The sequence below is a fragment of the Marmota marmota genome, unplaced genomic scaffold (assembly GCF_001458135.2).
Source record: "Marmota marmota marmota unplaced genomic scaffold, marMar, whole genome shotgun sequence".
Taxonomy (NCBI): domain Eukaryota; kingdom Metazoa; phylum Chordata; class Mammalia; order Rodentia; family Sciuridae; genus Marmota; species Marmota marmota.
Genome location: NW_026000153.1, coordinates 12,111,169 through 12,137,446, shown reverse-complemented (window position 1 = coordinate 12,137,446; position 26,278 = coordinate 12,111,169). Strand labels below are relative to the sequence as shown.

At 45.9% G+C, this 26,278-nt stretch overlaps 1 protein-coding gene across 3 annotated transcripts in view; it reads right to left on the bottom strand.

The window, feature by feature from the left end:
- Window positions 1-880: 880 nt before the first annotated feature.
- Window positions 881-26,278, bottom strand: part of Eepd1 (endonuclease/exonuclease/phosphatase family domain containing 1) — a 115,185-nt gene continuing 89,787 nt past the window's right edge. For all 3 annotated transcript variants that reach the window (XM_015490221.2, XM_015490222.2, XM_015490223.2), the window contains exons 4-8: window positions 17,939-18,049; window positions 13,240-13,374; window positions 10,726-10,864; window positions 2,485-2,679; window positions 881-1,560 (exon numbers count right to left, since the gene is read on the bottom strand). In XM_015490221.2, the coding sequence (XP_015345707.1) occupies window positions 1,361-1,560; window positions 2,485-2,679; window positions 10,726-10,864; window positions 13,240-13,374; window positions 17,939-18,049 (780 nt within the window). In that variant the 3' untranslated portion in view covers window positions 881-1,360. The remainder of the gene's footprint in view (window positions 1,561-2,484; window positions 2,680-10,725; window positions 10,865-13,239; window positions 13,375-17,938; window positions 18,050-26,278) is intronic.

Here is a 26,278-nt window from a genome sequence, read left to right as displayed (position 1 = left end):
CTCTTTTGCCTCCTTTGTCACTGAATCCCAAGAAAAAGGTACTTTCTGTGTCTGTTTATTTAGTGCCAGCCCAATTCACCTGGAGAGACCCTGATTTAGTCGAGTGTCAAGGCAGATGGCTCCTGAACAGAGGGACTCAGGCAAGGCTGCCACCCCCGCTCAAGGATCCTGGGCTCTAGCTGGGCACCCACAGGAGCACCCACATGACACTGCCTAAGAGGGATTCCAAGTGGGCAGATCAGACAGAGTAGGATGGACTGGGGAAGCTCTGGGTGCACGTGGCAGCTGGCAGAGAAAGGAGCGCTGGCCTCCAGCGGTGGAAGCCAGTTCCACACCTTCATTGTTCAAGGCTAAGGGTACGGCTCAGCAACCCCCGACACTGCCTCAGCCTGCTGAGTTCCTGGGATTACAGGTGTGCCCCCACTGTGTTGGGCTGTCATTTCTTTTTAGAGTATTTTCAACCCAAGGTCCTCTGAATCTGTGGATATGAAACCCAATTGTATATTCACAGCAATCAATGAAGGGGAGGCTCTGGGCCAGGAATCTGATGGAGAATGAGTGGGTGGGAAGGAGGGAGGAGGAGATGTCCTTGGGATAGAATTCTCCTCTCATAGGGAAGTGCCCAGAAGCCCAAGGGGTGCTCAAGACCTCTTAGTCCGGCAAAGGAGTCAGGACTGAGAAGGAGCTTGGGGAAGGGAGGGGGATAAAAGAAAGGTTTTGCAGCATGCCAAGGCCAGGTGACAGGGTGGGAGAGGCACCCCTGCAGGTCTAGGGTGGAGAGTAAAGGGGGTAGGGTGGGCCACAGCTCCAAGGAGAGGATCAGAGGAAGGTGACAAAACACGCAGCAGGGAAACCTGTCCCACGCTCTCACTGCAGCCAGGCAGGTTAATCTGTTTATTTTTTCAAAACAAACTAAAAATCACCACTCAAAATATTTGAGAAGAGTGCTCAATCACAGTTAAAAGCTTTCTGCAATTTGCAGCCGGAACATCACATACTGGTAGGTCAGAGATCAGCGCTCTGGTATGGCTCAGCCAGGGCTTGGGCTTTTCAGTTCTGAGGCTGTTCTCACATGGCCAAGCGACCAGCAGTGACAGCCCCACGCTGCTGAGCTCAGTGCATCCGGGGAGACATCTCAGACCTTTGTGGGCTGCTGCTGTGCCCGCCTGGTGCAGCAAGGGCCCAACATGCTCCCCCACCCACCAGGAGAGGTCCTAAATGTCCCCGAGGGAAACAGCGGGCCACGGCCCATCATTCCTCAGATGAAGACGGAAAGGGCCTGCACTGTCACCAGGAAGGGCCAACTCCTGGCCTGTGTCCAGCTGGGTCAGGGGGGGCGAAAAAATCAAGTTAGGGGTCATCATCGCTCATGCTTAATGTTGGCTTCACTCCGCTCCAAGGTGACCCCATTGCCATTCCGAGGACCTTCCTTCTTGCTCCAGTCTTTTTCTGTGTAAAACTCAGCAAGCACGGGGCAATGTTCAGAAGCCACTCCGCCCCAGGACCAGTTATCTGGAATCCAAGGGTTCGTGAGACCTTCTCTCACCACAGCCCAGTAACCTGAAGGGAGAGGGAAGAGACCAAGGAATCAGGCCGGCAGGTGCAAGGTCAGAGCGGCCCATGTGTCAGCGGAGGGATCCCTAAGAGTCCGCCTCCAAGAGCTGAGTGCCTGTCCCCCGGGCTAGAAATTCCAGTCCCCAGGGTCTCTCAGTCCTGGTTGCATGTTAAGACTCATGGGGGACCCAGGCATTGCTACTTTTATTATTTTAAAATTTCTTAGTGAAGCATAATAGGCATCTGGAGACTTGGTAAATGTCTAGGGAGGGTTCAGAACCACTGTTTTAGTCTTTCATCAAAAGATCCTACTATAAGGCTTAGGGTGCAGCTCAGGGGCAGACAGCTTGCCTAGACCTTGGTTTAATCCCCAGCAACACACACACACACACACACACACACCCACACACACTCACACACACACCCTCCCTCTGTCCCTCCTTTTTGCTGACTAGTTGTCTCTTGACTCAGCAGGCTATAGTTGGGGAGAATGGTTGTTTTTCCTGAGAAAAGAGATGACCCACCACACCCTGCTGCTTGTGAAGCACTGAGCACTTTTTTCCTCCTGAGGCTGCTCACCGGATAACAGCATGTTGGGGAGTCCCATCCACAACAGTGTCTGAACATTTGACAAATGTTTGTTGAATGACTAAGTGTCCTTAAAGTTCAGGTAAGTTATCAGCTCATCTGGGAATTAGTCAAACTCTGCTAATTTACAGGGATGATCTATAATGAGGTTTGCCTGAGATCAGTCCGGCACCTTTTAATTGTGTGCCACACCCCTTCATGCTTAAAAGTGTCTCCAAATGAATGATACTTATATGGTCACTACCTAAATGGTGACCCCTTCTCACCCCATAAATTCCGCAGAGGAGGCAAGATAGCACTGCATTGTTCAACATGGGGAAGCATGAGGAAGTCCTCCCCTACCTGTGAACACCTTCTTCAAGCTTTTGCTGATCCAGATGTTGTCCAGAGACTTGGAGCCTTGAGGATTCTTGGTGCTGATGTTGGTGAAGGTGTGGGCAGGGATCAGGTGGTAGAATTTTTCCCTCCTCAGGATATCATAGTCACTGCTATCTGGTCCTTGGCCAAAATCCCCTAAAATAATGACATCTTTTTCTCCTATAAGTGGAAGGAAGAAAATTAGGAATTAAGGAGCAAGTAGAAAGCAAAACTCGACCTTGACCTCAGTCGCTTGAAATGGGATTGTGCTGACTCTCCAGGGTGAGGACTACAGCAGGTTTCTCATTCTCCCTATTTTTCTAAATGTTTTGTGCAACTGCTGCCCCCGAACTTTATAGAGGAGGTTAATTTGGAGAGGAGAGGTAACACAGAAACCACCCCTATTCGAATCCAATGGTGGAAAAAGGCCTTAGGGTCTTGCCCACATGTTTAACAAAAGCCCAACAGACATTTACAGAGCACCTTCTCAGGTCCTACTGTGCGGGTGATTCAGAGATGAATAAAACACACTCCTGCCCTCGAGGAGCTCACAATCTAATGGACAGACAGACAAGAGTGGAGGTTGAGTATCAAACCAGAAGCACAGAGAATATAGCACAAGGAAGGGGGGTCAGGGAGCTCCCTGGAGGTGGTGATGGCTCACTTGGGTCTTAGAGTATGTGCAGGAGTACTCAGGGCAGCAAGGTGAGCTGGAACCCGCACAAGGGCAGGGAGCCGGGGAACTGCCTGGTTTCATGTGTATGTGTTGGGGGCAGTACCTAGAATAGCTGGATGCGTCTACCATCTAGGGTGTCAAGAAGCCAGATGCTCAAGATGAGGCTGGAGAGGTAAGCAATGCTACTCCCTGATTGGCAGTTGTGCTCTATCTGCCTGAGGATTAATTAAATCAGATCACCGGACCAGGGGAAAGTTTGGGTCCCTCCTTGGCCTTCAATGAGCAGCTACGGCATCCATCACCCATGGTGATGGACATGATTTATAATTCTCCTGCTGCGGATAACTTCTAAGGCTATTCCCAAAGCTGTAAATAATGCTGAAATGAGAAACTCATTCAAATATCTGTATCCCTGCTTTCTGTCCTTAATCCAGGACAGAAAAACAACATGGCCACCAGTCCAGACACTGGAGAGACTGTGCCAGCCTAGTTTCCAAAGGCTGCTCCGGTGTCAACCCTCCCAGCAAGGTAAGAAAGTTCCCCTCTCTGCATCCTTTATCAACATTGAGTATCCCCACTGAAGAAAATTAGCTTGGTACGTGAAAATGGAAGCCTCTTTCTATTGGTAGTCACTTTTCCTCTCCTTGGGGTTGCCCGTCTCTATGTAAATTATATGAAATTCGGCTGTGCAGGAGATTTACCTCCTTTGTGATTTATTTTTTAATTTGGGGGGGCGGTATCAGGAATTGAACCCAGAGGCATTCAACCACTGAGCCACATCCCCATCCCTATTTTATATTTTATTTAGAGACAGGGTCTCACTGAATTGCTTAGCACCTCGCTTTTGCTGAGGCTGGCTTTGAACTCTCAATCCTTCTGGCTCAGCCTCCCAAGCCACTGGGATTACATCATTTATTAATTTATTCAATCATCTGTATCAGTATGGACTCCTGAATATTTATTTATTTTATACAATGAGTTATAAACCACTAATATGTTACTTTGTTGCTTCATTTTTTCTAGCTTCTATCTTCGGGAGCTCTTTCTGTTGGCTCCAGTTTCCTTTTGACACATACCCACCATAGGTTTGGTGTGGGCACTTTCATCTTTCCCGAGTGGCCAAGATGCGCCAGGATCATCCTGTCCTTGAAGCCCTTCTTCAGGAGCCCTTATCTGAGAATGGTGTTGGAAACTGAGATCTGGGTGCTGGCTGGCTCATCATGTCTCTTCTTTGTATACGGTACTAGAGGCTTATTTATTGACCTACATGAACTCTTCATATATTATATCTCAGAGCTGTTTTCTTTCTCTGGTCTTCACTTGCCTTTTCATTTGGTCTATGACCAGCTGAAGCACATCAACTAAGCACAGGTGTGTAATTTTTTTATGCACTACTATCTAACAAAATTTTCCTAGAGCCAGGCACAGTGGTGTATGCCTTTAATCACAGTGGCTCGGGAGGCTGAGATTGGAGAATCTCGAGTTCAAAGCCAGCCTCAGCAAAAGTGAGGCACTAAGCAACTCAGTGAGACCCTGTCTCTAAATAAAATACAAAATAGGGCTGGGGGTGTGGCTCAGTGGTTGAGTGCTCCTGAGTTCAATCCCTGGTACCCCCCCCCCAAAATATATATATATATTCACTGAATTTTTTATAACATCATCTCTAATGTTTTGTTCTTTACCCTGCTTAGAATTTACTTTTATTTTTCCCACAAACAACTGACCGCTCTGACAGTGTCATTTCTTGAAGAATCCTTTCTTTCTTCCAACCTGTCATTTAAACATCTTGAGCATCATGTATCTGTTTCTAAGCTTTCTCCCCTCCTGTGCATCTATTCTTGAGCTGGTACTATAATACATTTTAATAACCCTTCATTAAAATTACTGGAATGTTGATAGCTAATGTGATTTGAAAATTAAAATTTGATTTTTTTAGTAAACCAATGTCAACTTCATTTAATGTTCTTATTCTTAGCTGGCCAGAGAACACTGTTCCTTGTTCCTATGCCTCCTACTATTCTACATATAAATGAACAGACAAGTTCATCTATTTTCACAAAAATCATAGCAATGTCATCTATCAGATCTCACCTAATTTTTCTGCTTATCAGTATATCCTAGAGATGGATCTGCTTCAAATCAGTAGTTTTCAAACATTTTTTTCCTTATTATTTTATTTATTTATTTAGATGCTGGGGGTTGAATCCAGAGGGTTTTTTATCACTGAGCCACATCCTCTGCACTTTTTATTTTTTGAGACAAGGTCTCACTAAGTTGCTTAGTGCCTCACTAGATTGCTAAGATTGGCCTTGAATTTGCTATTCTTCTGCCTCAGCCTCCCAAGCCACTGGAATTACAGGCGTGCACCACCAAACCTGGCTGGCTGGCTGGCTGGCTATCTATCTATCTATCTATCTATCTATTCATTTTTGTGGTAGTGGGAATCAAAATCAGGACCTCACATGTGCCAGACAAAGACTCTTCCACTGAGCTATAACCTCTGTCCCATATGTGTATGTGTGTGTGTGTGTGTGTGTGATTTTTTTTAAACCGGAAATTCCTGTTCTCAAATGAAACCCTGTAGGAAGCCTGCAAAGTAAATGGGTACAAATGGAGCTGCTCTAATTGAAGTAGGAGGGAGACTCTCTAAAAAGCCCTTGGGACAATGTGGGTTCCAAAAAATATTAATGCCCGAGTTTCACCCCCAGAAATCAGGGGTCCTAGGGGCATGGAGATGCTGGTGTACTCTCTGGTGGCCTGGTCCTCAGTGTTTCCTACAGCTCTCAGGGGTTATGTGTGCAGCAGGCTTGGGAACCACTCCCAGGGCACAGCTGAAACCTGGTGCAGTAAACACACACAAAGATATGAAACAGATGGATTTCTTGAATTATGGAGTCTTCCCACCCGAGAACAACATGCTTATTGATTCAAGTCCTTTTAAGTGTTCTTTAGTAGTTTTATAGTTATCCTTATTTTATCACCATATCTCCAAGTATTTGATATTTTAAATTTTTATTATGAATGTGATCTTTTATTTTATTATGAATGTGTGCTTTTGCTCTTTATATTTTTCAATGGGATTATTGATAACATATCAAAAAATTCATTTTTCTTCTCTCATTTTTTTTGAACTAGCCAGTTTTCATAATTCTTTTGCTGGGATTATTTATTTTCAGTTTAATAAACCGAGAGTCATATTCTCTAAGAGGAGCAGTGATTCTTTTGTCTCCATTCTCCTTAAGTCTTTGTTTCACTTTATTAATCCAAATTAACAAAGGCGGAAGAGTAACCACAGAGAGTTACTGAAAATGAATCAAAACCCTACAGAGCAGATTATCTGGAAACACTGGCTCCTGGCCCCAATTCTAGAGAAAACAGCTGAATGACTCTGAGATGGCATCTGAGCTTTTGCCACCTCTCAGCTCCTTGGCCTCAGGCAAACTTTTAGTTGAAAAAATGGAGAGAATTGTTCACTTCCTGTTGGTTGCTACTGCAAATGGTTAGAAAGTGGTTGGCATGGGGCCTCTCACATGCCCTCAGGTCTCCTTGCCTGAGTCTCCTGAACCAGATTAACAAGAGTGTTACATACAAATAATTAATTTCTGCTGGAGTTTAAGACTACAGAGTAATATCAAGGCCAGAGGATAAAGATTTTCTCTTGAGAGTGAGACATTTCTCCCACAGAATGATATACTCCTACAGGAAGTGGAATAGTTCTGAAGTATTTACCAAGAAGCAAAGCGAATAGGACTTCTGAAAGAACAATGAAATGCAGCCAGGGATTCCCATGGACTCTGCCTGACCCTTCTGGTCAAGGGTTCACTTCAGGGAAGACACATGACCCAGGGAGTGGCATTTATGTAACAATTTGAAAGGCAGGATTTAAGGGAATCTCTAAGAGCTACCCTTAGTTCTTAAGTCAAATCATAAAAATATCTGAGACGTGCAGTAAATCTTTTTCTTCGGTATGAATACGCTTCAGTAATGTCTACGGGGCAAGAAATTCCAAGTGAAATGACAGAAGATACCACCAGAGGGTACTCGTGCACTGCAGATGACTCTCTCCTCTAGAGGATGCCAAGAACAAAGCGACAGGCATGTGCCTCCCCTGTGGCTCCACTGTGAGGCCCTAGATCACAGTAACCTGAACACTCAAAACAGAGTGAGCCCAGGCTGTCTAGAGACATAAGTACCAACTTTCAACAGGAAAGCCATTTGAGAATAACTTGTTCTTAGCCAGCATTAATGACCAGTCCCTGAGTCCTTCTTGTGTGCTGGGCTCTGTGCTGACCTCTTCCTGGACAGCCTGCCATTTAACTGTCACAACCCCATGGGGTGGGTGCCATTATTACCCTGTCCTCTCTGCAGGTAGGAAGCTCAGCATCTGAGAAGCTGAACAGTTTGCCAAAGATCACAGAGCCAGTCTTCTAATCCAGGGCTCTTCACAGAGTGAGGACTGAGGAGCTACCAGAATGTGAGCTTAGAACAGTGCTTGCGGCACCAGCGAGAGAAGCACACGTTGATCACATAAGTGTTGATCACATGCGTATTGATCAGAATGGGCCCTAGGAATACCTCAAAACTAAAGTGCAGCTTGATTCTGAAAGAACAGATAAATGCTGCATTTATTGATTTTCAAAGAAAAATGACAGTTATGGAAGATGGAGGCAGAAGGTTCCTGTGGAATGAGGGAGATTTTCATTGGGATACCTAAAAATACTGGTTAGAAAAACAATTCTAGCTGGACATGGTGGTGCATGCCAGTTGTCACAGTGATTCAGGAGACTGAGGCAGGAGGATCACAAGTTCAAGGCCAGGCTCAGCAACTTAGAGAGGCCCTAAGCAATTTAGCAAGAGCCTGTCTCAAAATAAAAATAGAAAGGGCTGGGGAAGTAGCTCAGTGGTAAAGCACTCCTGGTTTCAATCCCTGGTACCACCCAAAAAGATAGTACTGAAAGCAGGAAGAGGCTGGTGTCAAGGGTCAACCAACCAGTTGTGTGTGACTTGGGAGTGAAAACAAAGGTTCTGTCTTTGGACGGGTTCATCTGGATTATTCTTGCAGCTAAATCTGTGTGGGTAATGCAAAGGAGGCAGTTCTTGCAGGCTTGCAGAAACCCAGATTGGCCTCCTTGACATCCATCAGCCTGGAGTGGGTGGTGGGGGCCTAGTGGTTTGTTTCTTTAGTTCCCAGAGGTAAGGGGAGAATGCGGGGGGCTGATTTCCTTTATAAGTCTAGATCCCCTAGACTTATAAAGCGCCAGTGACCACCACTGGAATGGGTCTCCACTGAGGTACACCCTATCAGATGCCAACCTTGACTCTGCACCCTGTTCCTCGCTTGCTGAGTTCACAGAGGGAGACCCTGTTTCCCAGCCCTGGTCCAGTCTGAAAGAAGATGATCTCATCAGAGCACTGGCACACGACCTGCTGGGGTCAACCAGGAGCACATTCCAGATAAAGGCGGAAAGGCCTGGACTTGGCAAATGGAATCATTTCTGTTTGCTGTGGGAAATGCAGTCTTTATCTTTGTTGGAGCTGAACCCTTCTGTTCATTGATTCACCCTTGTTGTGCCCAGACAGGCTGTGGCACTTCCTGAATCCCTGGCTCTGAAGTGTTACCCATTAACAATTAACTGGATATTAGTTAACAAGTAGGGGACACAGGGAGTACAAGTCACTGTCCCTAAATGGACAGGTCAAGGCCAAGCCAGGCTGTGGGTCAACAGTCCCTTGGCAGTTTGGAACAATAACCTACCTGTTTCCTGACAAAAACCTGATCCCTCCCTGGATATCTGAGAAAAAATGGTGACTGCTTAAGGCTATCAGAGAAATTAGGAACTGACATCTTTCCTTTTAGCTTCCATGTAAAGAATAGTCTAAGATGGAGAACAATGGAGATGTCCACAGATATAAAATGCTATCAAGTCATTCTCAGGGGAAAGACCAACTGTGGGTGAACAGTTTCCTACGCAGCAGCTACTTCCTGGATGGGGCATCTCAGCGTAAACATCTCTTCTGCTTGTTCTTAGCCTGAGGACTCATCACCTAAGGAGAAGTGGACTTTGCTAATCGAATCTGACCTCCCGATCAGAGCAGGTCCTGGTTCAAAACGTAAGCTGGTGTAAGCGTGTTTGTAGTGGTGCTATTCACAACAGTCCCCAGGTGGAAGCAGTGCCCCCTACAGATGAGTGGATGCAGTCAAATTCATAGAGAGAAAGCAGCATGGTGGTCTCCAGGGGCTGAAGGAGGGAGGAAGAAGAGATGGGGAGTTAGCATTTAATGGATAGAGTTTCAGCTGGGGAAGATAATGAAGTTTTGGAGGTGGATGGTGTCGTGTCTCCACTACAGTGTAAGTGCACCTAATGCCACTGAACTGCACACTTAAAACTGATCAAAATGGCATTTTACAATCTGTGTATTTTATTACAATAGAAAAAAATACTTTTAAAATGTAAGCTCAATGTTTGAAATATTTTCATAGCTGAATCTTTATTGAATCCTTCATTTAAGAAATAGAGCAATTTGGGGCTGGGGCTCACCTGTAGACTGCTTGCCTAGCACGTCCGAGGTGCTGGGTTCGATCCTCAGCACCACATAAAAATAAATAATAAAATAAAGGTATTGCGTTCAACTACAACTAAAAAAATATTTTTTTTTAAAAAAGGAAACAGGGCAATTTATCAAGCAGAAGTCTTAGAAAGCTAGAAAATATTGTTCAAGATTCAAAAATAGAGACTTCCAAGTCTCCAGCTGCACATCTTCCGTGATAGAAGGCTGCTGTTCTGAAAAATCGAGCCACATTGAACTTATTGCCATCTTTACAGCCATGTGGACTTTCCCTTCGGGTCAACCCAATGCAGGAAACCTGTGTCAGCAGGTAGCGGCTAGAGATAAAGGGTGTCCTTTCTCCTGAGGCCCTGCTCTTTTCAGCCTTCTTTAAACCTTGCGGTGTTTTAGAGTCAATTTGTGTATCCTGAAATCCTCCTCCGTTCTTATACTTCCCTTCTGCATACTGCCGGGAGGCGAGGACTATCCCTTCCCTCACCAGATGGAGTTCGAAGCAGTTTGGTGGTGTGTCTGAACTCCCATGGTGACTTAAAGGATCTGAGATCATGATCTGCATCTCATCAGGGAAAAAACTCAATCTGCCACTCACAGGGGTGTGCCATTTCCCCTTGTCACCTCCGGTCACTCTTCCACAAGAGTGAGTACAGATCTGCACTTACACCCCAGAGTGGGTGTCTGAGGCAGCTGGACCTAGGATGAGTCACCATAGGGATGGATGGTATTATATTTTTATTTGTTTCCCTTAATTCTTTCCATCCAAGAAAGGCTGAAAAGCCAAAAAGCCAATGCCTTGGTCCTACACCCTAGAACCACAGAGACAAAGATGGGACCACACACTGGGTCAGTGGGATTCCATGAGACACAGGGGTGTGTTCATCCCCTGTGCCCATGATGCTCTTTTCAGAGAGAGAGATCGAGCTTGGCAGAGGCTCCTGCTGCCTGCCCTGCAGAAGTGGATCCCAGTCACTGAGACCATTTCCTACCTTTCAGGGTTTCCTGCAGGGTCTGTGCAAAGCTGGCCAACCGGTGGCCGTCACTGTGGTTCTTGCTTGGATTCTCTCCCCCGGGGAGGGCCAGTGCCGCCAGGTGAAGATTAACGAGGGTCAAGTCATTACTTCCCACCTGGGCATCAGGGAACAAGGTAACAGGGAAAGGCTTAGACGCCCACGTCTGCTATATCAGTTACAACAGCTCCATGCACACGGCTGGCCACGCAGGCCAGCTCATACCCCGGGGGACTGTTCAAAGCACAAACCTACAGGAACAAGACCAATTTTGCTTTACCAGTCCACCCTCCAATATCCCCTCCAATATCCCACCCTTACTCCTCCCTAGAGTCTGAAAAATTAGATCTATCTGGAAGTGTCAGGTTTTATTTTTTCCTCCTAAGTCACCATAGAGGAGGAGGTACCTTCAGCAAGTGGTTGTGAACAAACGTGGAGGCTCCCCTGCTAGGATCCACTGTGGGTTCTGTTTCTTCCCCAACTCCACACATAACCCACTCAATCCCCTTTGAATGCTTGTCCCTCTGGGGCCCACTCTGTCCTGATGTTCACTTTCACACGATTTTACACATGTGAACCCCCAAAGCTCACAGAAGCTGAGCTACAGAGGATGTGCACCCCAGTCCTGCACCCCCCTGTTTAGCTTCTGCGGTTGGCAGTCATGTACATATAAGGCCAGTTTATCTTCTGGGCCATCGCAGTATTGCTCAGCTCCTCAGAGTTGGGCAATCCTGCCCTTCCATTTGTCATAGCAACAAACATTAAACACTAACAAGAAAGGAAGGGGTAGGGGGAGTCCCCATGGAATGGAGTAGACAGTCTTGTTTTGCAGATATGATCCCGGTTTGCAACCACCACCCATCTGGGCTGACAGCTTTGCAGCTGTGGCCCTAACTAACAGAGAAACCACCCTGAGGCCAGGGCTGGGACGTACTGCCTGAAGGGATAAGTTCCTCTCTGTAACAGACCACAAGCCTGTCCTAGAATATGACCTAAAGTCACATTCAAGAGGTCAAGTGCCTGGCGAGGGTACCACTTTAGAGGATTTAGGCCCACTGATCATGACACCATGGAATTTTCTTATTGGCCTATTAATAACCACTTGCCTTTTAATGACACTAGCTGGTTCTGACTGCTGCCCTGCTTGGCCAAAGCCAGAACAGCCACTCGAAGTAAAAAAAGTGGCCCCATGTGGTATTAGGAGGTTGTAAAGACCAAATCTGGCTGACTCACACATCAGCACCGCAGGTGTGTCTGTGCAGACAGAACACCATCAATACCACAGGCAGGGGAGTGAGAGGTGCTGATGGGGACCACAGCAGATACTCTGGTGTGTGAGCACTGCCCCGCTTCTGTAGGTACAAATGTGAGAGGGCATGGGTGGCCTTGTAACCTCCAACACAGGGGGCTCTGGCCAGAGATAAACTATGCTGGGGTTAGGGGTGGCTCCCAGGCTTCAGAACTGCTATGGAGCACACAGAATGAAGGGAGTCTCCAGGCCCAGCAAGGGATGGGCTTGCTGGGCTCTATAGTGAGGGACCACTCTGCCCATCCTGGGGTTTCACAGTTAAGTGCCATGAAGATAAGTTCCATTCACTGCCAGTGTGGGGAACTGTCTGAGCTCCTGGCTTCTCTTCCCTCTTGCTGCCCAGTTTCTAGGCATTTTGCTGTCTATTAATATTTCCCAAGGGCATCCAGGTGGATTCAGGATGACACTCAGACCAATCTGTGTAGCTGCTCCCTGACTCTGTGAGACAGAGGCTCCCTTGAGGGCTGGGCGCATCTGGAGATGCCAGCCACAGGGCTACTCTGGTGCTTCCACCCAGAGCTCCTATGGATCTCCTCCAGACAACTCTCCTTGGTAATAAGGATATGAGGCCTGAGAAGCAGCTGAGAGCAGCTCTGTAACCCCCAACCCAGCCACTGCCAAATGCAGGGCTTTAGTAGCCAGAGCCAGGCAGCAGAAGAACTGCTCAAGGTGCTTTTGAAAAATAGACAGTCCCAGGCCCTATTCTAGAAATTCTGACTGGGATAAGGTCTCAAAAATCTGTGATTTTAAGAAAATGTTCCTAGGTGCTTCTGATGTGTTGGGTTTGGGAACTGGCTATATGATCACCTTCTTCTTCTTTTTTTTTTTTTTAATTTGAGATGGGGGTCTCCCTAGGTTGGCCTTGAACTTCCAGGCTCATGAGATCCTCAGCCTCAGCCTTCTGAGTAGTTGGGACTGCAGGTGTGTGTGGCAGGGCTTCTCTTCCTCCTTGCCCAGGTGTCAGAGTTATCAGGGCTGAGAGTCCCTCCAGATCCCTTTCATGTATGCACTGGGCAAGGTCACCTGCCAAGGAAGCCCTAGGAGCAGGTGTTGACCCAACTCTGAGAGAACCAAATCAAGGCAAAGAGCTGAACACAAGGCTCCTCTTGCTTGGTTTTACAAAAGAAACTTTTTGTTTTCCTTTTTACAAGGAGCTGGCTGTGCAGATGACATGAAGAGGGTACCTTGAACCTCGCGAGGTATGGGCTAGGGCCCGTGGGCTTCCCATGTCCATTGCTGGGCGAGCTCTCCTGTGACGCAGCATCTCTCAGCTCCACACCGGCTGTTGCATCCCACAGGAATCCTGAGAACCCGGCCCCCTGCAGCAAAGAAGGACACAGTCTTGGTGCCCAGTTCTAAGTCCATAAGGTGCATCCCAGCACAAGGAAAAGAGCCCAGCACAGGGGAAAGATGTCCGAGGGACCAGATAGACTGAGAGAACAACAGGGTCCCGCTCCAGGAGATCACTCACACACACAGGAATTGTTTCTGTAACAAAAAGCATACCACCAAAGCCACAGCTCACTCTTCAAAATAGTTTCATACACTGCCAATTTCAGAGTTTTGCATACAGTCAGTGTGGCCTCTGTTCTTCCCTTCTGGAGGGAGGTAGGGGAAATCCTGACCAGGCAGAGAGATCTTTTACATCATCACATGCTTTGAGGCAGTAACTCATACCCTCATTTGCCAGATGAGGATATTGCTGCTCAGATGGGTTAAGTAACTTCTCTTAATCCCACAGCCCTAAATGGCAATGCTGAGAATCAAAAATAAGACTGCAAGGGATGTGTTTGGCTTATTGATTAGTTGCTGCTTACCACAAATGGGGACTGGCACCTAGTAAGTGCTTGGATATTTGCTGGGTCAACGGAGGTCAGAGCTAACAGTTGTGATGGTTTGGAACTGGTCCAGGCCCCTCTGCAGAGGAACAGGGAAGCATACAGAGGTCTGAAGCCTAGGACAGAGGTGCTGAGGCTGGTGGGTGAGGCAGACAGATTTTGGGGTGTTGTGGGCAGAGTCAGGAGCTAACCCCCTGCCGCCTCTGGAAGTTGGAAAGGCTGCTCTGAATCTGCCTGTGTCTGCCACTGCCCCTCGGGTATTGCTGGAAAGAAGAAAGGCCTAACTCCACAGCACAGCCCACCCCAGCCTCTGCAGGCTCTGTTGGTCATCAGGACACTTCTTCAGTGCCTGTGGCCCGGGAGCCATCAGTGTCATCAGACAGGCCGGCTATGCTTGTCACTACTCCTTTAAGTTGTAAAAGGAGAGGAAGTGATCCTGCACGGTCATCTTCCTGGGCAGCCACTGAGAGTCCCCAACTTTAGCTCAGGTCCACACCTCACTTGAATGTGTATGCTTTAGGAGGTGGGAGGGAGGAGGGGGCCCAGCAGGGGAACTTCCAGATTGTCAGGATCTCCTTGCCTACCTACTGGAGAAGAGTGGTTTGAGAATTTGAAGACCTGGGCCGCAGTCCCTCTGCATCCCTGGTAAGCCACTCTGCTGGTCTAAGCCTCTGTTTCCTCAGGTGTAGAGCGGGTCAATACGATCACCCTGTTGGCTTTGCGGATAAGCCCGTCTCCCCATAAACTATTCTTCCAGCCGTGCAGCCAAAGGAAACCTCCTGCCTGAAAACTTCCAGGGATCCCTGGTGCCCTTATGGGGGACTCTGCACCTTCCTCTTCAATACTACCTCTCACACCTACTCAATGTGATCCCAGCAGCCCTGGGCCTTTCCTACCCCCACGTTTCTATACACACTACTCTCTCTACCAGTGGCTTTTGACCCCTTCCTGGGTGCCTTTCCCAACCTCCTGATACGGGTGGCTGAGAACAGCCATGGAGGAGCACAGATTTTCCCACAAAGGTATAGCTCACCAGGCTGAAGTCTGACTACCACCTGACTACCTGGTGATACTCTGGCTTGGGGGCAAATTGTTTCTTCTGAGGTCTCTACTTTCTCATGTGTAAACTGCCCCTCCAGCTATGAGGCAAGGACTGGAGAGAACTGAGCAGAAGACACCTGGACATATTTTAGACTTTGGAGATCTGGCAGCTGCTGCTGTGACTTTCTCACACTTGTCTAGAGACTGTTCATTCATGACCTGCAGGTATGTTTTGTTGGACTCATTCAGTCGCACATTTTAAAACATCCTTTTGGATTATCTGTTCATACTTAAAATTCAATAAATTTCACATGAAAATGAATCTGGGGGACTAGACCATTCTGGCCAACAATACTCCATGACTGGCTAGACCTGACACTGCAGCTGCAGCTCACAACAGGCACGGCTCTTACTCTACTATTGGGCATTCACATCCCTGGGACCTGGCCTGTGCTCGGCTACTGAAGCATTCTAAAGTTCCAGTGTACGCTATCTTTTAAGAACCAGGTCTCATGCTGTGGGCTAAGAAAGGGGCTATTGCTCCCATTGTACAGTTGAAGGAATAGAGACAGAGAGAGATAAGTGGTTGGAACTCAGTTCTTTCTGCAACTGCATTCTGTTGCTCAAAGGCCTTGACTCTCCCACTTGGAGCAGGATGCCTCTCTTGTCCTTCCAACAGACTGTGAGCTTCCTGAAGGAAGGGCTGGGATCATTATTAGGTTCTGTAAAGAGTAAACATGGACAGAGCTGGGTCTCAGGGTCTGTTTTTCTCACCAATTTACATATGGCACAGAACATAGGGCCCGGCACAGAGTAACTCACCTTTCATGAGCGAGCTGTTAAATGAATGAAGAAAGTGTGTGGAGTGGACTCGAAGAGCCTCATGGACCCCCAAACACCCACATACATGTAAAGTGCTATTTTGATAGGAAACAGATGGAGTTCTTATCACTTCTGTGTGAACGGAGGGGAGAACCCTGGGCTAAGGCCATTGGGACTAGATGCATACCACTCCAGCTGCATGTCGGCCTGCTGGGAAGAGCGCTGACTCATGGTCAGCTGCTGTTTCCACCCCATGTTGAGCCCAGAGAAATGAAACTTAGATGCATTTTTTTTTTTTGTAGTGGTAGCTGTAAAGAATAGGGGCCTATTTTCAACAGCAATAAATAGAAGCTTATGACCAATAAAAATAAATGGTTAGACACTTTCAATCCAGAATACATTTAGGATTTAAGAGCCCAAGTTGTAAATATCAATCACACAAGTGCAATTCACATGTGTTTACAAGCACACTAGGTATACCAGTGACAAAAAGTAACATCTACATTTATGGGAGAATTATAAAATCATATGTTTTTCAAATCATGAGTAATTATCAGGAATCTTTTTGAAAATCTAATACCCCACTGATGCTAATCATTTCAAGATGAATAAAAGTGGGCTTGAATATAATATGTAAGAACAAAAATGTCTATAGACAGAGATTTATCCATAATTATATGAATGTTACTGATAAAAAGTAAAAATCTGCAAAATATTTCAATAAAGCATTTATATGTTCATAATTCCCACTACTGAAAGCAAATACTTCATGTATGAACTAAGGTGAATCTCAAGTTTTCAGTCAATGAATAATGGGCTCTCCACAGATGTGGCAGAGGAATGGTGGCTAGGGATTATAAGGGCAATGGACAGAAACACTCATTTGCTGCCTTGGTCCTGGACAGGGTTTTTCCTCCCTAAATTCTAACCTCCCATTTCCATCTGGGAAGGAGACCATTCCTGATCTGAACATAAAATGAGAACCAGGGCATGAGAAATGAATGGCAAAGTGAACAGACACTACTCAGAAGAAGATATACAATTTATCAACAAATATATGAAAAAATGTTCAACATCTCTAGTAATTAGAGAGATACAAATCAAAAGATTTCATTCTCACGCCAGTCAGAATGGCAAGGATACTAGCAACAATAAGTGTCGGTGAGGGTATAGGGAAAAAAGTACACTGAGACATTGCTGGTGGGAATTCAAATTGGCCCAACCACTCTGGAAAACAATATAGAGATTCCTTAGAAAACTTGGAATGAAACAACCATTTGACCCAGCTATACCACTCCTTGGTTCATATCAAAGGACTTAAAATTAGTAGTAAAATCAGTATGCTACAGTGACGTAGCCACTTCCATGTTTATAGCAGCTCAATTCACAATAGCTAAACTGTGGAAGCAACCTAGATGCCCTTCAATGGATGAATGGATAAAGAAACTGTGGCATATACACCCAATGGAATATTACTCAGCTTTAAAAGTGAATAAAACATTGACATTAGCAGGTAAATGGATGGAGAATATCATGCTAAGCAAAGTAAGCCAATCCCAAAAAACCAAAGGCCAAATGTTTTCTCTGATAAGTAGATGTTGATCCATATCAGGGGAGGGAGCATTGGAAGTATGGCGGAACTTTGAATTGAACAGAGGGGATTGAGGGGAGGGGGAGGGCATGTGGGTAGGAAAGATGGTGGAATAACATGGGCATCATTACCCTAGGTACATGTATGATTGCATGAATGATGTGACTCTATATCATGTACAATTGGAGAAATGAAAAGCTGCGCTCCATTTGTGTACAATAAATTGAAATGCATTCTGCTGTCATGTATAACTAATTAGAATAAAAAAAATTCTATCCTTAAAAAAAAGATGGGGCTGAGGTTGTGGCTCAGTGGTACTTGCTTAGCATGTGTGAGGTACTGGGTTCAATTCTCAGCACCACATTATAAATAATTCTCAGCACCACATATAAATAAATAAAGGTCCATTAACAACTAATAAAATATTTTTTAAAAAGAAAGAAATGGCAAAGACTGAAAAACTGGGTAGAAATTGCATCAAAGGAAAAGGAAAATCTTCCTACTGGCAAAGGAAATCTTCAAACATCTTTGGAGAAAAAAGTAGGTTTCCATAAAGTGAAAACAAAGGCCAGGTTTTACAGGAGAGGGTACCTTCTGGAGTGGACTTGAGGGATTCTCAGCAACAACAGACTTCCAGCAGCCCCGAGGCCCCTTCCACTTGCGGATGTTGGGCAGGATGGGCTGGTTTAGCTCCGCACAGAACTGCAAAGACAGAGCAGAAATTAGTGAGTGCTCACAGCGGCAGCCTCAGGGGCAGGATGCTGCGATTCTGAATAACCACAAATCATTCAGAGACTTGTTAAACTTCATCTCTGTATTCTCAAAGACCAGGGTTCACGGTGTTACCTATCAACTGAAAAAATAAATAAATAAAAAGTTAACAAAACAAAACCCAGAGCTCACAAAGATGCAGACAATTAAATAAGCATCACATATTAAAAAGCAAACCGTCCACCTGTGAAACTCCAAATTATCACCTGGAGACTCAGTTCACAGAAATCGATTCTCACCGTAACCTTAATTCTTGCCTAAACAGTTCAGAAAGAGCTGTGAGAATCCTTTTAATGCTTGCAAACCCAGTGGATTCAAGGTCCCCAGGAAGATCTAGATCAGGGTAAAATCCAAAAGGGAAAAAAAGATAATTTTCTCCCCAGAATTAGCTTACAGAGGGCGACAAATGACCCTCAGCTTAATCATGAACCCCCATATTGTTCACCTTGGTATTCTTTTTTTTTTTTCTCCTGGCACTGGGGATTGAACCCAAGGGTGCTCTATCACTGAGCTATATTCCCCAGTCCATTTTATTTTTTATTTTGAGACGAGTCCAAGTTGTCAAGCTTGCGATCCTCCTGTCTCAGCCTCCCCAGTCACTGGGATTATAGGCCTGCGCCACCACAGTGGGGTCTTTGCCTTGGTTTTCTTCTGTCATGCATGGATGATGCCCCATGAATATGAATGGAAAGACTTTTTGGCTATGCAGGTTCTACAAGGTGGCGTGCGAACCATAAAGTGACTTTATCACTGAGGCAAAGTAAAATTTTACTTTTTTACAAAGTGGGATGAGAAGGAGGAAAGCTACCGACTTCACATCAGCTGGACTAGCTCCTCTGATACATTCTCTTGAGGCTGGTTCATTTGAGGGGGCCCTGGAATCTGTCAGATTTGGGCCCAGTTTTTGAGATATTCCAATAACTGATATTGCCCCTCCCTGGTGGCAGACACTTTCTTGTCCCTTGCCACCTCTGAACACTCCACTCACATCCTTCTCTGCACGACCTACAAGTGATGGTATCTCCTACCTTCCCTCTGAACTCTTGCTCCAATGAGCTGCTCTTCATCAAGCTCATTTATCCCAACCCTGAATCAGCTTACACCTCTATCTGAAAGACCCCAAATCTACAGCTGTGGTTCAGCTTTCCCTAAGTTTTGAACTGTACTTCCAACGACCCCTTTAACATTTCCATCTGAAGGTCTCCTCAGAACTTCTAAACAGCATGTCCCAAAGGGACACCTCCGTCCCCTCCCCAACTTTTGCCCCTATCTATTCATGGCACTCCCACGCTCCCCGCTGCTCTGATTCATCCCTCTCCTCCCTTGTGTCCTATCCCTCACAGAATGTGGGATTCTACTTGTATCTGACTGTGGTGCTCCCCCTCGGTCTACAGTCCCCTTTCTGAGCCCATCTCCTCTCCCCTGGCCACTGGTATGGTTTCTAAGGAGCCTTCCTGCCTCTCTGCCATCTAATCTATTTCCTTCTATCCACTAGGTAGGACGGGGCCACGCTGAAGTGTGGTCCTGGGACTGGTAGCATCAGCATCACCCGGGAACTTGCTGTAAGCTCTCTGGCCTCATCCTAGATATTTTGGACTAGAAATTCCAGGGTGGAGGCCTAGCAGTCCCTGTGGTAACGAGCCCTCTAGGCGATCTTTATATAAGCCGAGGTTTGAGAATCACTGTGGCTGTCCAGGGCCCTCATATGTATCCATCCTAGATTTTGGCAGTGCTAGTGATAGCCATTGGCTAGCAGCCTCCTGGCAGTCCCCTCTGGGCCTCAGCTGCAGGGACCTGCTCTCACACCCTGCTGGGTGCCGGGGGGCTGGATGAGACCAAGGTGAAAGGCCTGGTCTTTGTGCCCACATTTTCTACTCTGTAAGAAGGACTATGAGGCATAAGCAAGGACTTGGCCAGTCACTGTCCCAGTAATAGGTGCTATGAAGAAAATGAAAATGGGCAAGGGGAGGGAGCATGCTGGGAGGTCTGCTTTAGACAGAGCTGCTTTCCTCGTGAGTCATTTAGTATTTGCCTTCTCCAACAGTAGACTCCATCAGGGCAGGGACTGTGCCTGGTCACCTTTTATAAACCACACCTGGTACAGGCATGACACTCATTTGCTGGTGATTAGAAAACTTGATGGGAGACTAGTCTTCACATCTGTGCATGAAAAACAAAGGGTCTCTTATCTCAACTGCTACCTCAATTTTAATCTCTTTGCAGGCTTTAAGCTCTATGCTTACTGAGTGTCTGGGGAATGTCCTCTTTGGAATTTGGTCATCTATGTCTTTTATCACAAGTTTCACTCTCAAGAATGTCTGGTGCAGAGTGGCTGTGGACAGTGTCATTCCTGACTGGGGTTCAGGGGAGCACCCTGGATGAAATCCCCTTGGCTGGATGCTCCTGGCTGGAAGCCATTCTCTGTTGGGGAATGAAACACTGGAAAACACAGCCAGAATTATGTACTATAACTTTAGGAATCCAGTGAGGAAATGTACTTTACAAAGGATTTGATTTCCTTGCTTGCTGGGTGACCAGCAGAACTGACTCCAAGAATCATTAAGAAGGGCAGCAGCATTCCATTGCCACCTGGTGCTCTACCATTCTCTTCACAAGAGGTCCTGAGCCTGACTGGTCATCTGAATCTGAGGACACATGGGGAGGCTCTATTTTTAAAAAGCCCCACCATCAGGGGGAAGGGGAGAGGGGTGGGCAAAGGAAGGTACTGGGAAGTAGAACTGATAGAATTGTTGCATGCATAGATAAGTATGCCACAACAAAACCCACTGTTCTTTATAATATGCACCAGAAAAAAAAAGCCCCACCAGGATGATTAGCCAACCAGGTAGGTTAGAAAGCCCCTACCTCTGGGAACACTGTTGTATGGGACACACTGTCTATAGACAGCCAGCAGTGCCAACAGGATGGTTCTTCCTGCTGAGAAATCTAATCTCTCCTAACCCCCCCAGGACATTCAAATACCTGATCCTAGGCCAAACTTACTCCCCTTCCTGGCAACACCACTTTGATGGGAAAGAGGTGGCCCAGGCCAACTCTCACCGCTCTCAAAGATGAGGCTGGGCTAGTCAATGTGAGATCACCAGTGTCATGGGGCACTTGTTAAAAATGTAAATTCTTTAAGTAGGCCCCATCCCAGATCTACTTAAAGACTGGGGTGGGACTCAGCAATCCGCATGTAACAGTCTTGCTAGATGATTCTGAAGTTAAAAAGTTGATACAATGTGTTACGGTTTGGATGTGAGGTGTCCCCCAAAAGCTCACATGTAAGATGATGCAGGAAGGTTCAGAGGAGAAATGATTGGGTTGAGAGAGTCTTAACCGAATCCGTGATTTAATCCCCTGGTAGGGATTAACTGAGGGGTAACTGAAGTGGTGGGTGTGGCTAGAGGAGGTAGCAATTGGGGCATGGCTTTGGAGTATGTATTTGTATCTGGCCAGTGGAGTCTCTCTCTGCTTCCTGACCACCAATGAAGCTGCTTCCCTCCACCACACCCTTCTTGTGATGTTTGGCCTCACCTTCATCCCCAAAGAATGGAGCCTGTTGTCTGTGGACTGAGACCTCTGAAACCATAGCCCCTAAATAAATCTTTCCTCCTCTACAGTTGTTCTGGTGGGGTCTTTTAGTTGCAGCAGTGAAAAAAGTGACTAAAACATAATGAATGAAAGACACTACATTTTTCTTTATTTTGTATCCCATACTATATTGCTCACTGCTAAACTCAAGAAACTCTAAGAAGACAAAATCCCTGACCCTATGGGCCATCTTAATTTTGCACATCTGGAGCCTTGCTCTTGATACTCTCTCTCAGTCCACATCAGAGACCTATTACTAGGAACAACTAATAACTTAAGAGACCAGGAAGGTAAGTGCTGATGCCCAAAAGCTTTCTATGCCCTAATTTCCTTGATCAGAATTGAGTAAGAGGTAGGTACTTTCTTCTATTTCTAGGAGTGGGAAAAAACCTTCTAGTTTCTTAACTGAGTTACTGTTTGTACTAATAGTTCACAGCAAACCCAAAGAGGGAAGTGTGTTTTAGTTCCTTGCTACTCAAAGTGTGGTCCATGGACCAGCAGCAAAGACCTCACCAGGGAGCCTGCTAGAAATGTAAAACTCCAAGCCTGCTGGAGACTAGACACATCAGAGTCTGCAGGCTCACAGGAGCCCCTGGGGGAATTTATGAGCTTGTGAAGCTTCCAGAAGTCTTCTGGAGAGCCTTCCTGTTGGTAGGCCCTGAGGCAGATGCTATTGAGCATATCATCTCTCCTGGATCTCACGGTCCATAGTTACCAGCTATTCATGAGCAGAGTGCTGCACAGAAAGTTAAGTGCAAGCATGGGCTTCAAGTCAAGATTACACAGCTGATAAGTCTGAGGGGGGTTCTGAGAGTAGCTCTGCTACGGGCTGCATCACCTCCTGTCCATGCGGATGTAAAAGGTAGAGCATGGTAGGTTCTAAGGGGTTGGGGCCAGCCAGCCCACCTCTACTGAATCCTTAGGTCCCTTCTCCCAAACATTTCAAAGGAAAACAAAACCATCCTCTGAGAGCTCCCAATCTGAACTCTTTGTCTTAAACCATTTTATTGTGATCAGCTGGTTGTCAAATTTTCTGTTTCACTCACATAACTAAAAGAAGGATATAATACTCTTATGGGTACAAGTGGCTCGCCAGGGCAGAAAGGTCAAAATGGCTGGGATGGCAGGGGGACTGTGTTATTTGAAAGAGTCTCTCGGGTAATTCTGATCTATACATCCTGAAAATGGCCACAGCCCTACTTGTACTTCTCAAACCTGTGGCTAACTTACTGCCTCTTTTTATCAGAATTAAGCTGGCTCTTGATTTTAAAACAGTGGATGGATTAGCAGATCCTATTATACCTGACTGACTGACTCAATTTCGGAGGTTACTGCCAAGATATATACTTGGTACAAGTTCCCTAAGCAATTCTAAACAAGTTTGAGAAGCTCAGACAAGCAGAGGATTGTTCATTTGGAGCTCTGCCTTCCTAGTTTTTAATACCTGTGATTTTGAAAGATAGTTTTATTATTCAAAACGAATACTCTTTAGCTTTCACAGCCCACACTTTGAAAGCATCTGACTTATGGCTCTTTGCAGATAATCCTGGGAGATAACATGCCCCTGGTGGAGGTGGGTGCACAATAGGCATGCAATGGCTATTTGATGAGTGAATAATTCAATGGGAAATTGTTCCTTGGGAATTCCACTTTTGCTTCTCTCTCCCAAAATAAGTTACAAGAACTACCACAAACTTGACTTGTTTCTCTGGAGTCAGACCAAATGTGGGGTTGGGGTAGGGGTAAAACTCTTGTTCTTTGGCACCTACCCAACAACCAGCTGGTCAGAAGGTTGACCGTACTAACACTTGGATATAAAATGTCCCCCATAGGCTTGATCCCTGGCTGATGGTGTATGGGGAGGTGGTGGAATCTTTAAGATGTGGGCCTACTGGGAGAAAGTTAGGTCACTGAGGGTGTGTTCTTGAAATGGACATTAGGATCATGGCCCCTTCTTTCTCCCTTTGCTTCCCAGTCACTATGAATTGAACACTTCTAACCACAGGTTTCCTGCCATGATGAACCATATTGCTATAGGTCCAAAGATAATGGGCCAAGATACCTTTGAAACAGTAAGCCAAAAGAAACCTTTCCTCCCTAAAAGTTAACAATCTTAGTTATTTTGTCACAGTAATGGAAACCTGACTAACACAACCAGAGATCAAAAAGTGACTGATGAAGATCCCTGGACCACACCCCACCTCCGGGTTTGACAACAAGGAGCCTCAAAGTCAGACATCATAGCAGCAATCTACAAGGTGCCCATGTGCTGGCATTTGGAAATGCCTACTCCTAAAAGACAAAACTACTTTGGTCATGACCTCAGAACTTCCTGCATCATGGGTCTGCCCTGAATCAGCTGACAGCTTATCTCTGCAGTGACAAAAGGGCTCTAAAGATTAAAATCAGCGGATTTTTTGTGTGTGTGTGTGCCCATGGACTTTTGACTTTTTTCTTTACTTTGAATTCTTCCTGCTTTTTGAAAAGAATAACCCATCTCCGATGGGGAAATGAAAATAAAAAGGTGTTCCAACTTCACTGGGTGGCTTATCCACTAACCACCAGGCTCAGATGCCCTTTAAACTTCCCTTTCCAGTCACATTAAAACCAAACCCAGGTTCCGTGAGCAATTTGCAAAGATGAGCTGCTAACAGAGACTGCACTGTTAATTGGAGACAGAACATCAGAAGCCCTGGTAGGCATTTTAAAGACCACACCAAATGGCCACTTTATCCTGCTTCCTGGATGGGTGGGGAGGGTATGTTTTCACTTTGAACTCTTGGGGTGAAGTCAAATTCCCAGATGAAGTTGCTTCCCTGGGTTGGTGTTTCACTTGCTTTCCTGATTCTGGACGTGACTTCCCTTTGACAATGAGTTTCCCATATGTTAACGACCAATTTCCTCCCTGCTCCCTGTGGTGGCTACTAAAAACACAGTCTATTTTTGGTGGATAAAGAAGCCCAGGTGAGTTTTCCTTATAAAGATATATTGCCATCACAAAGAGAAGCAGCCCTGTCTTCAGTCATGCAAGGTCAAGAGACTGAACTTTCACTTGAATACATAGGACCTCAGGCGGTGGGGGGGAGGGGGGGAAGAGAGATGTTTAGAAATGTTAATGCTAAACAAAGGATTGTGCTCCTAAGGACCTTCAAGCATAGGAATGTTACAGCCCATGTGAGAAACCAGTGAGTCTCACATGGAGGGCAAGTTGGGAATGGTTAAAGGTCATTAAAAAGTGAGTGATGATGGAGTTTTACCCAGCTATAAAGAAGAATGAAACTGTGACATTTGCTAGTAAATGGATGGAACATCGTGCTAAGTGAAATAAGTCAGACTCAGAAAGTCAAGGGTAAAATGTTTTCTCCCATATGCGCGAGTTAGAGAGAAGTATGGAAAAAGGGGTGGGGGGACAGATCCCACAAAAAGAGGGAAGGTTGGTGGAGGAGAGGAAGGAGATTGACAGGGAGCGAGGAAGGAGAGGAAAAGGAAGGAATATGGAATAAAATAGACAAAATTACACTATGTACACTAATGAATATAGCACAGTGAATTCTACCTTTATGTATATAAAGCTCCAATTTAAAAACAGCAATAGATAAACAATGTTACATCACACACACACACACACACACACACAAGCACGCACGCGTGTGCAACTGAGCTACACCACACTCCCTCCCTCAACCTTATGGAGCAAGAAGACTGCTCACTGGTTTAAGTGCTTCAGAGAAGAGCTGTGTTTCCACAGAGCCAGGACCAGGTGCAGCCATCTTTGCTCAAATGCAAACATAGGTACACATCCCAGAAGTGGAGAGGGCAGCTTGGTCCAAAGTGGGAATGAAAGCAAGGCACCTTGGGGCTCCTGGGCCACTCTGAAGCCATCACACAACAAAAAGTGTCCATGCAAGCATGGTGGCAAATGCTTGCAATTCTAGCAACTCCAGAATGTGAGGCAGGAGGATCAGAAGTTCAAGGCCAGCCTCGGCAACTTAGGGAGACACTTAGCAACTTAAGGAATGTTACAGCCCATGAAGACCCTGTCTCCTCAGAATAAAAAAATTTTAAAAAAGGACTGGGGTGTAGCTCAGAGGTAAAGTACATTGGGTTTAATCCCTTGTATCAAAATAAATAAATAAATAAAAAGAAGTGACCATGTACTCTCTGAGAAAACTGAACAATGTAAAAGTCTAGTTATTTATTTACTGTAAATTAAATAATAACCATGATTGGCCGCCTACATATAACAAGTAAGCTGATTACAAAGTGTTCCCAGGATATTTAAAATACCAAAATGTCGATGTTTTGCAAGGCTGTGTATACTTTTCCCAGTTCTGCTTGTCAGCCTTAAAGGCCCCGACAAGTCTCTCCACAGAGATGGGGCTCCGCAGAGAATGCAGAGCATTCCCACCTCCTTCCTCCCTCAGTCTTTTCTCTCTTTCTCTTTATTTGTTTGGTGCTGGAACCCAGAGCCTTGAGCATGCTGAGCACGTGCTCTGCGACGGAGCTACACCACCCTCACCCCCTCAACCTTATGGAGCAGGAAGACTGCTCACTGGCTTAAGCGCT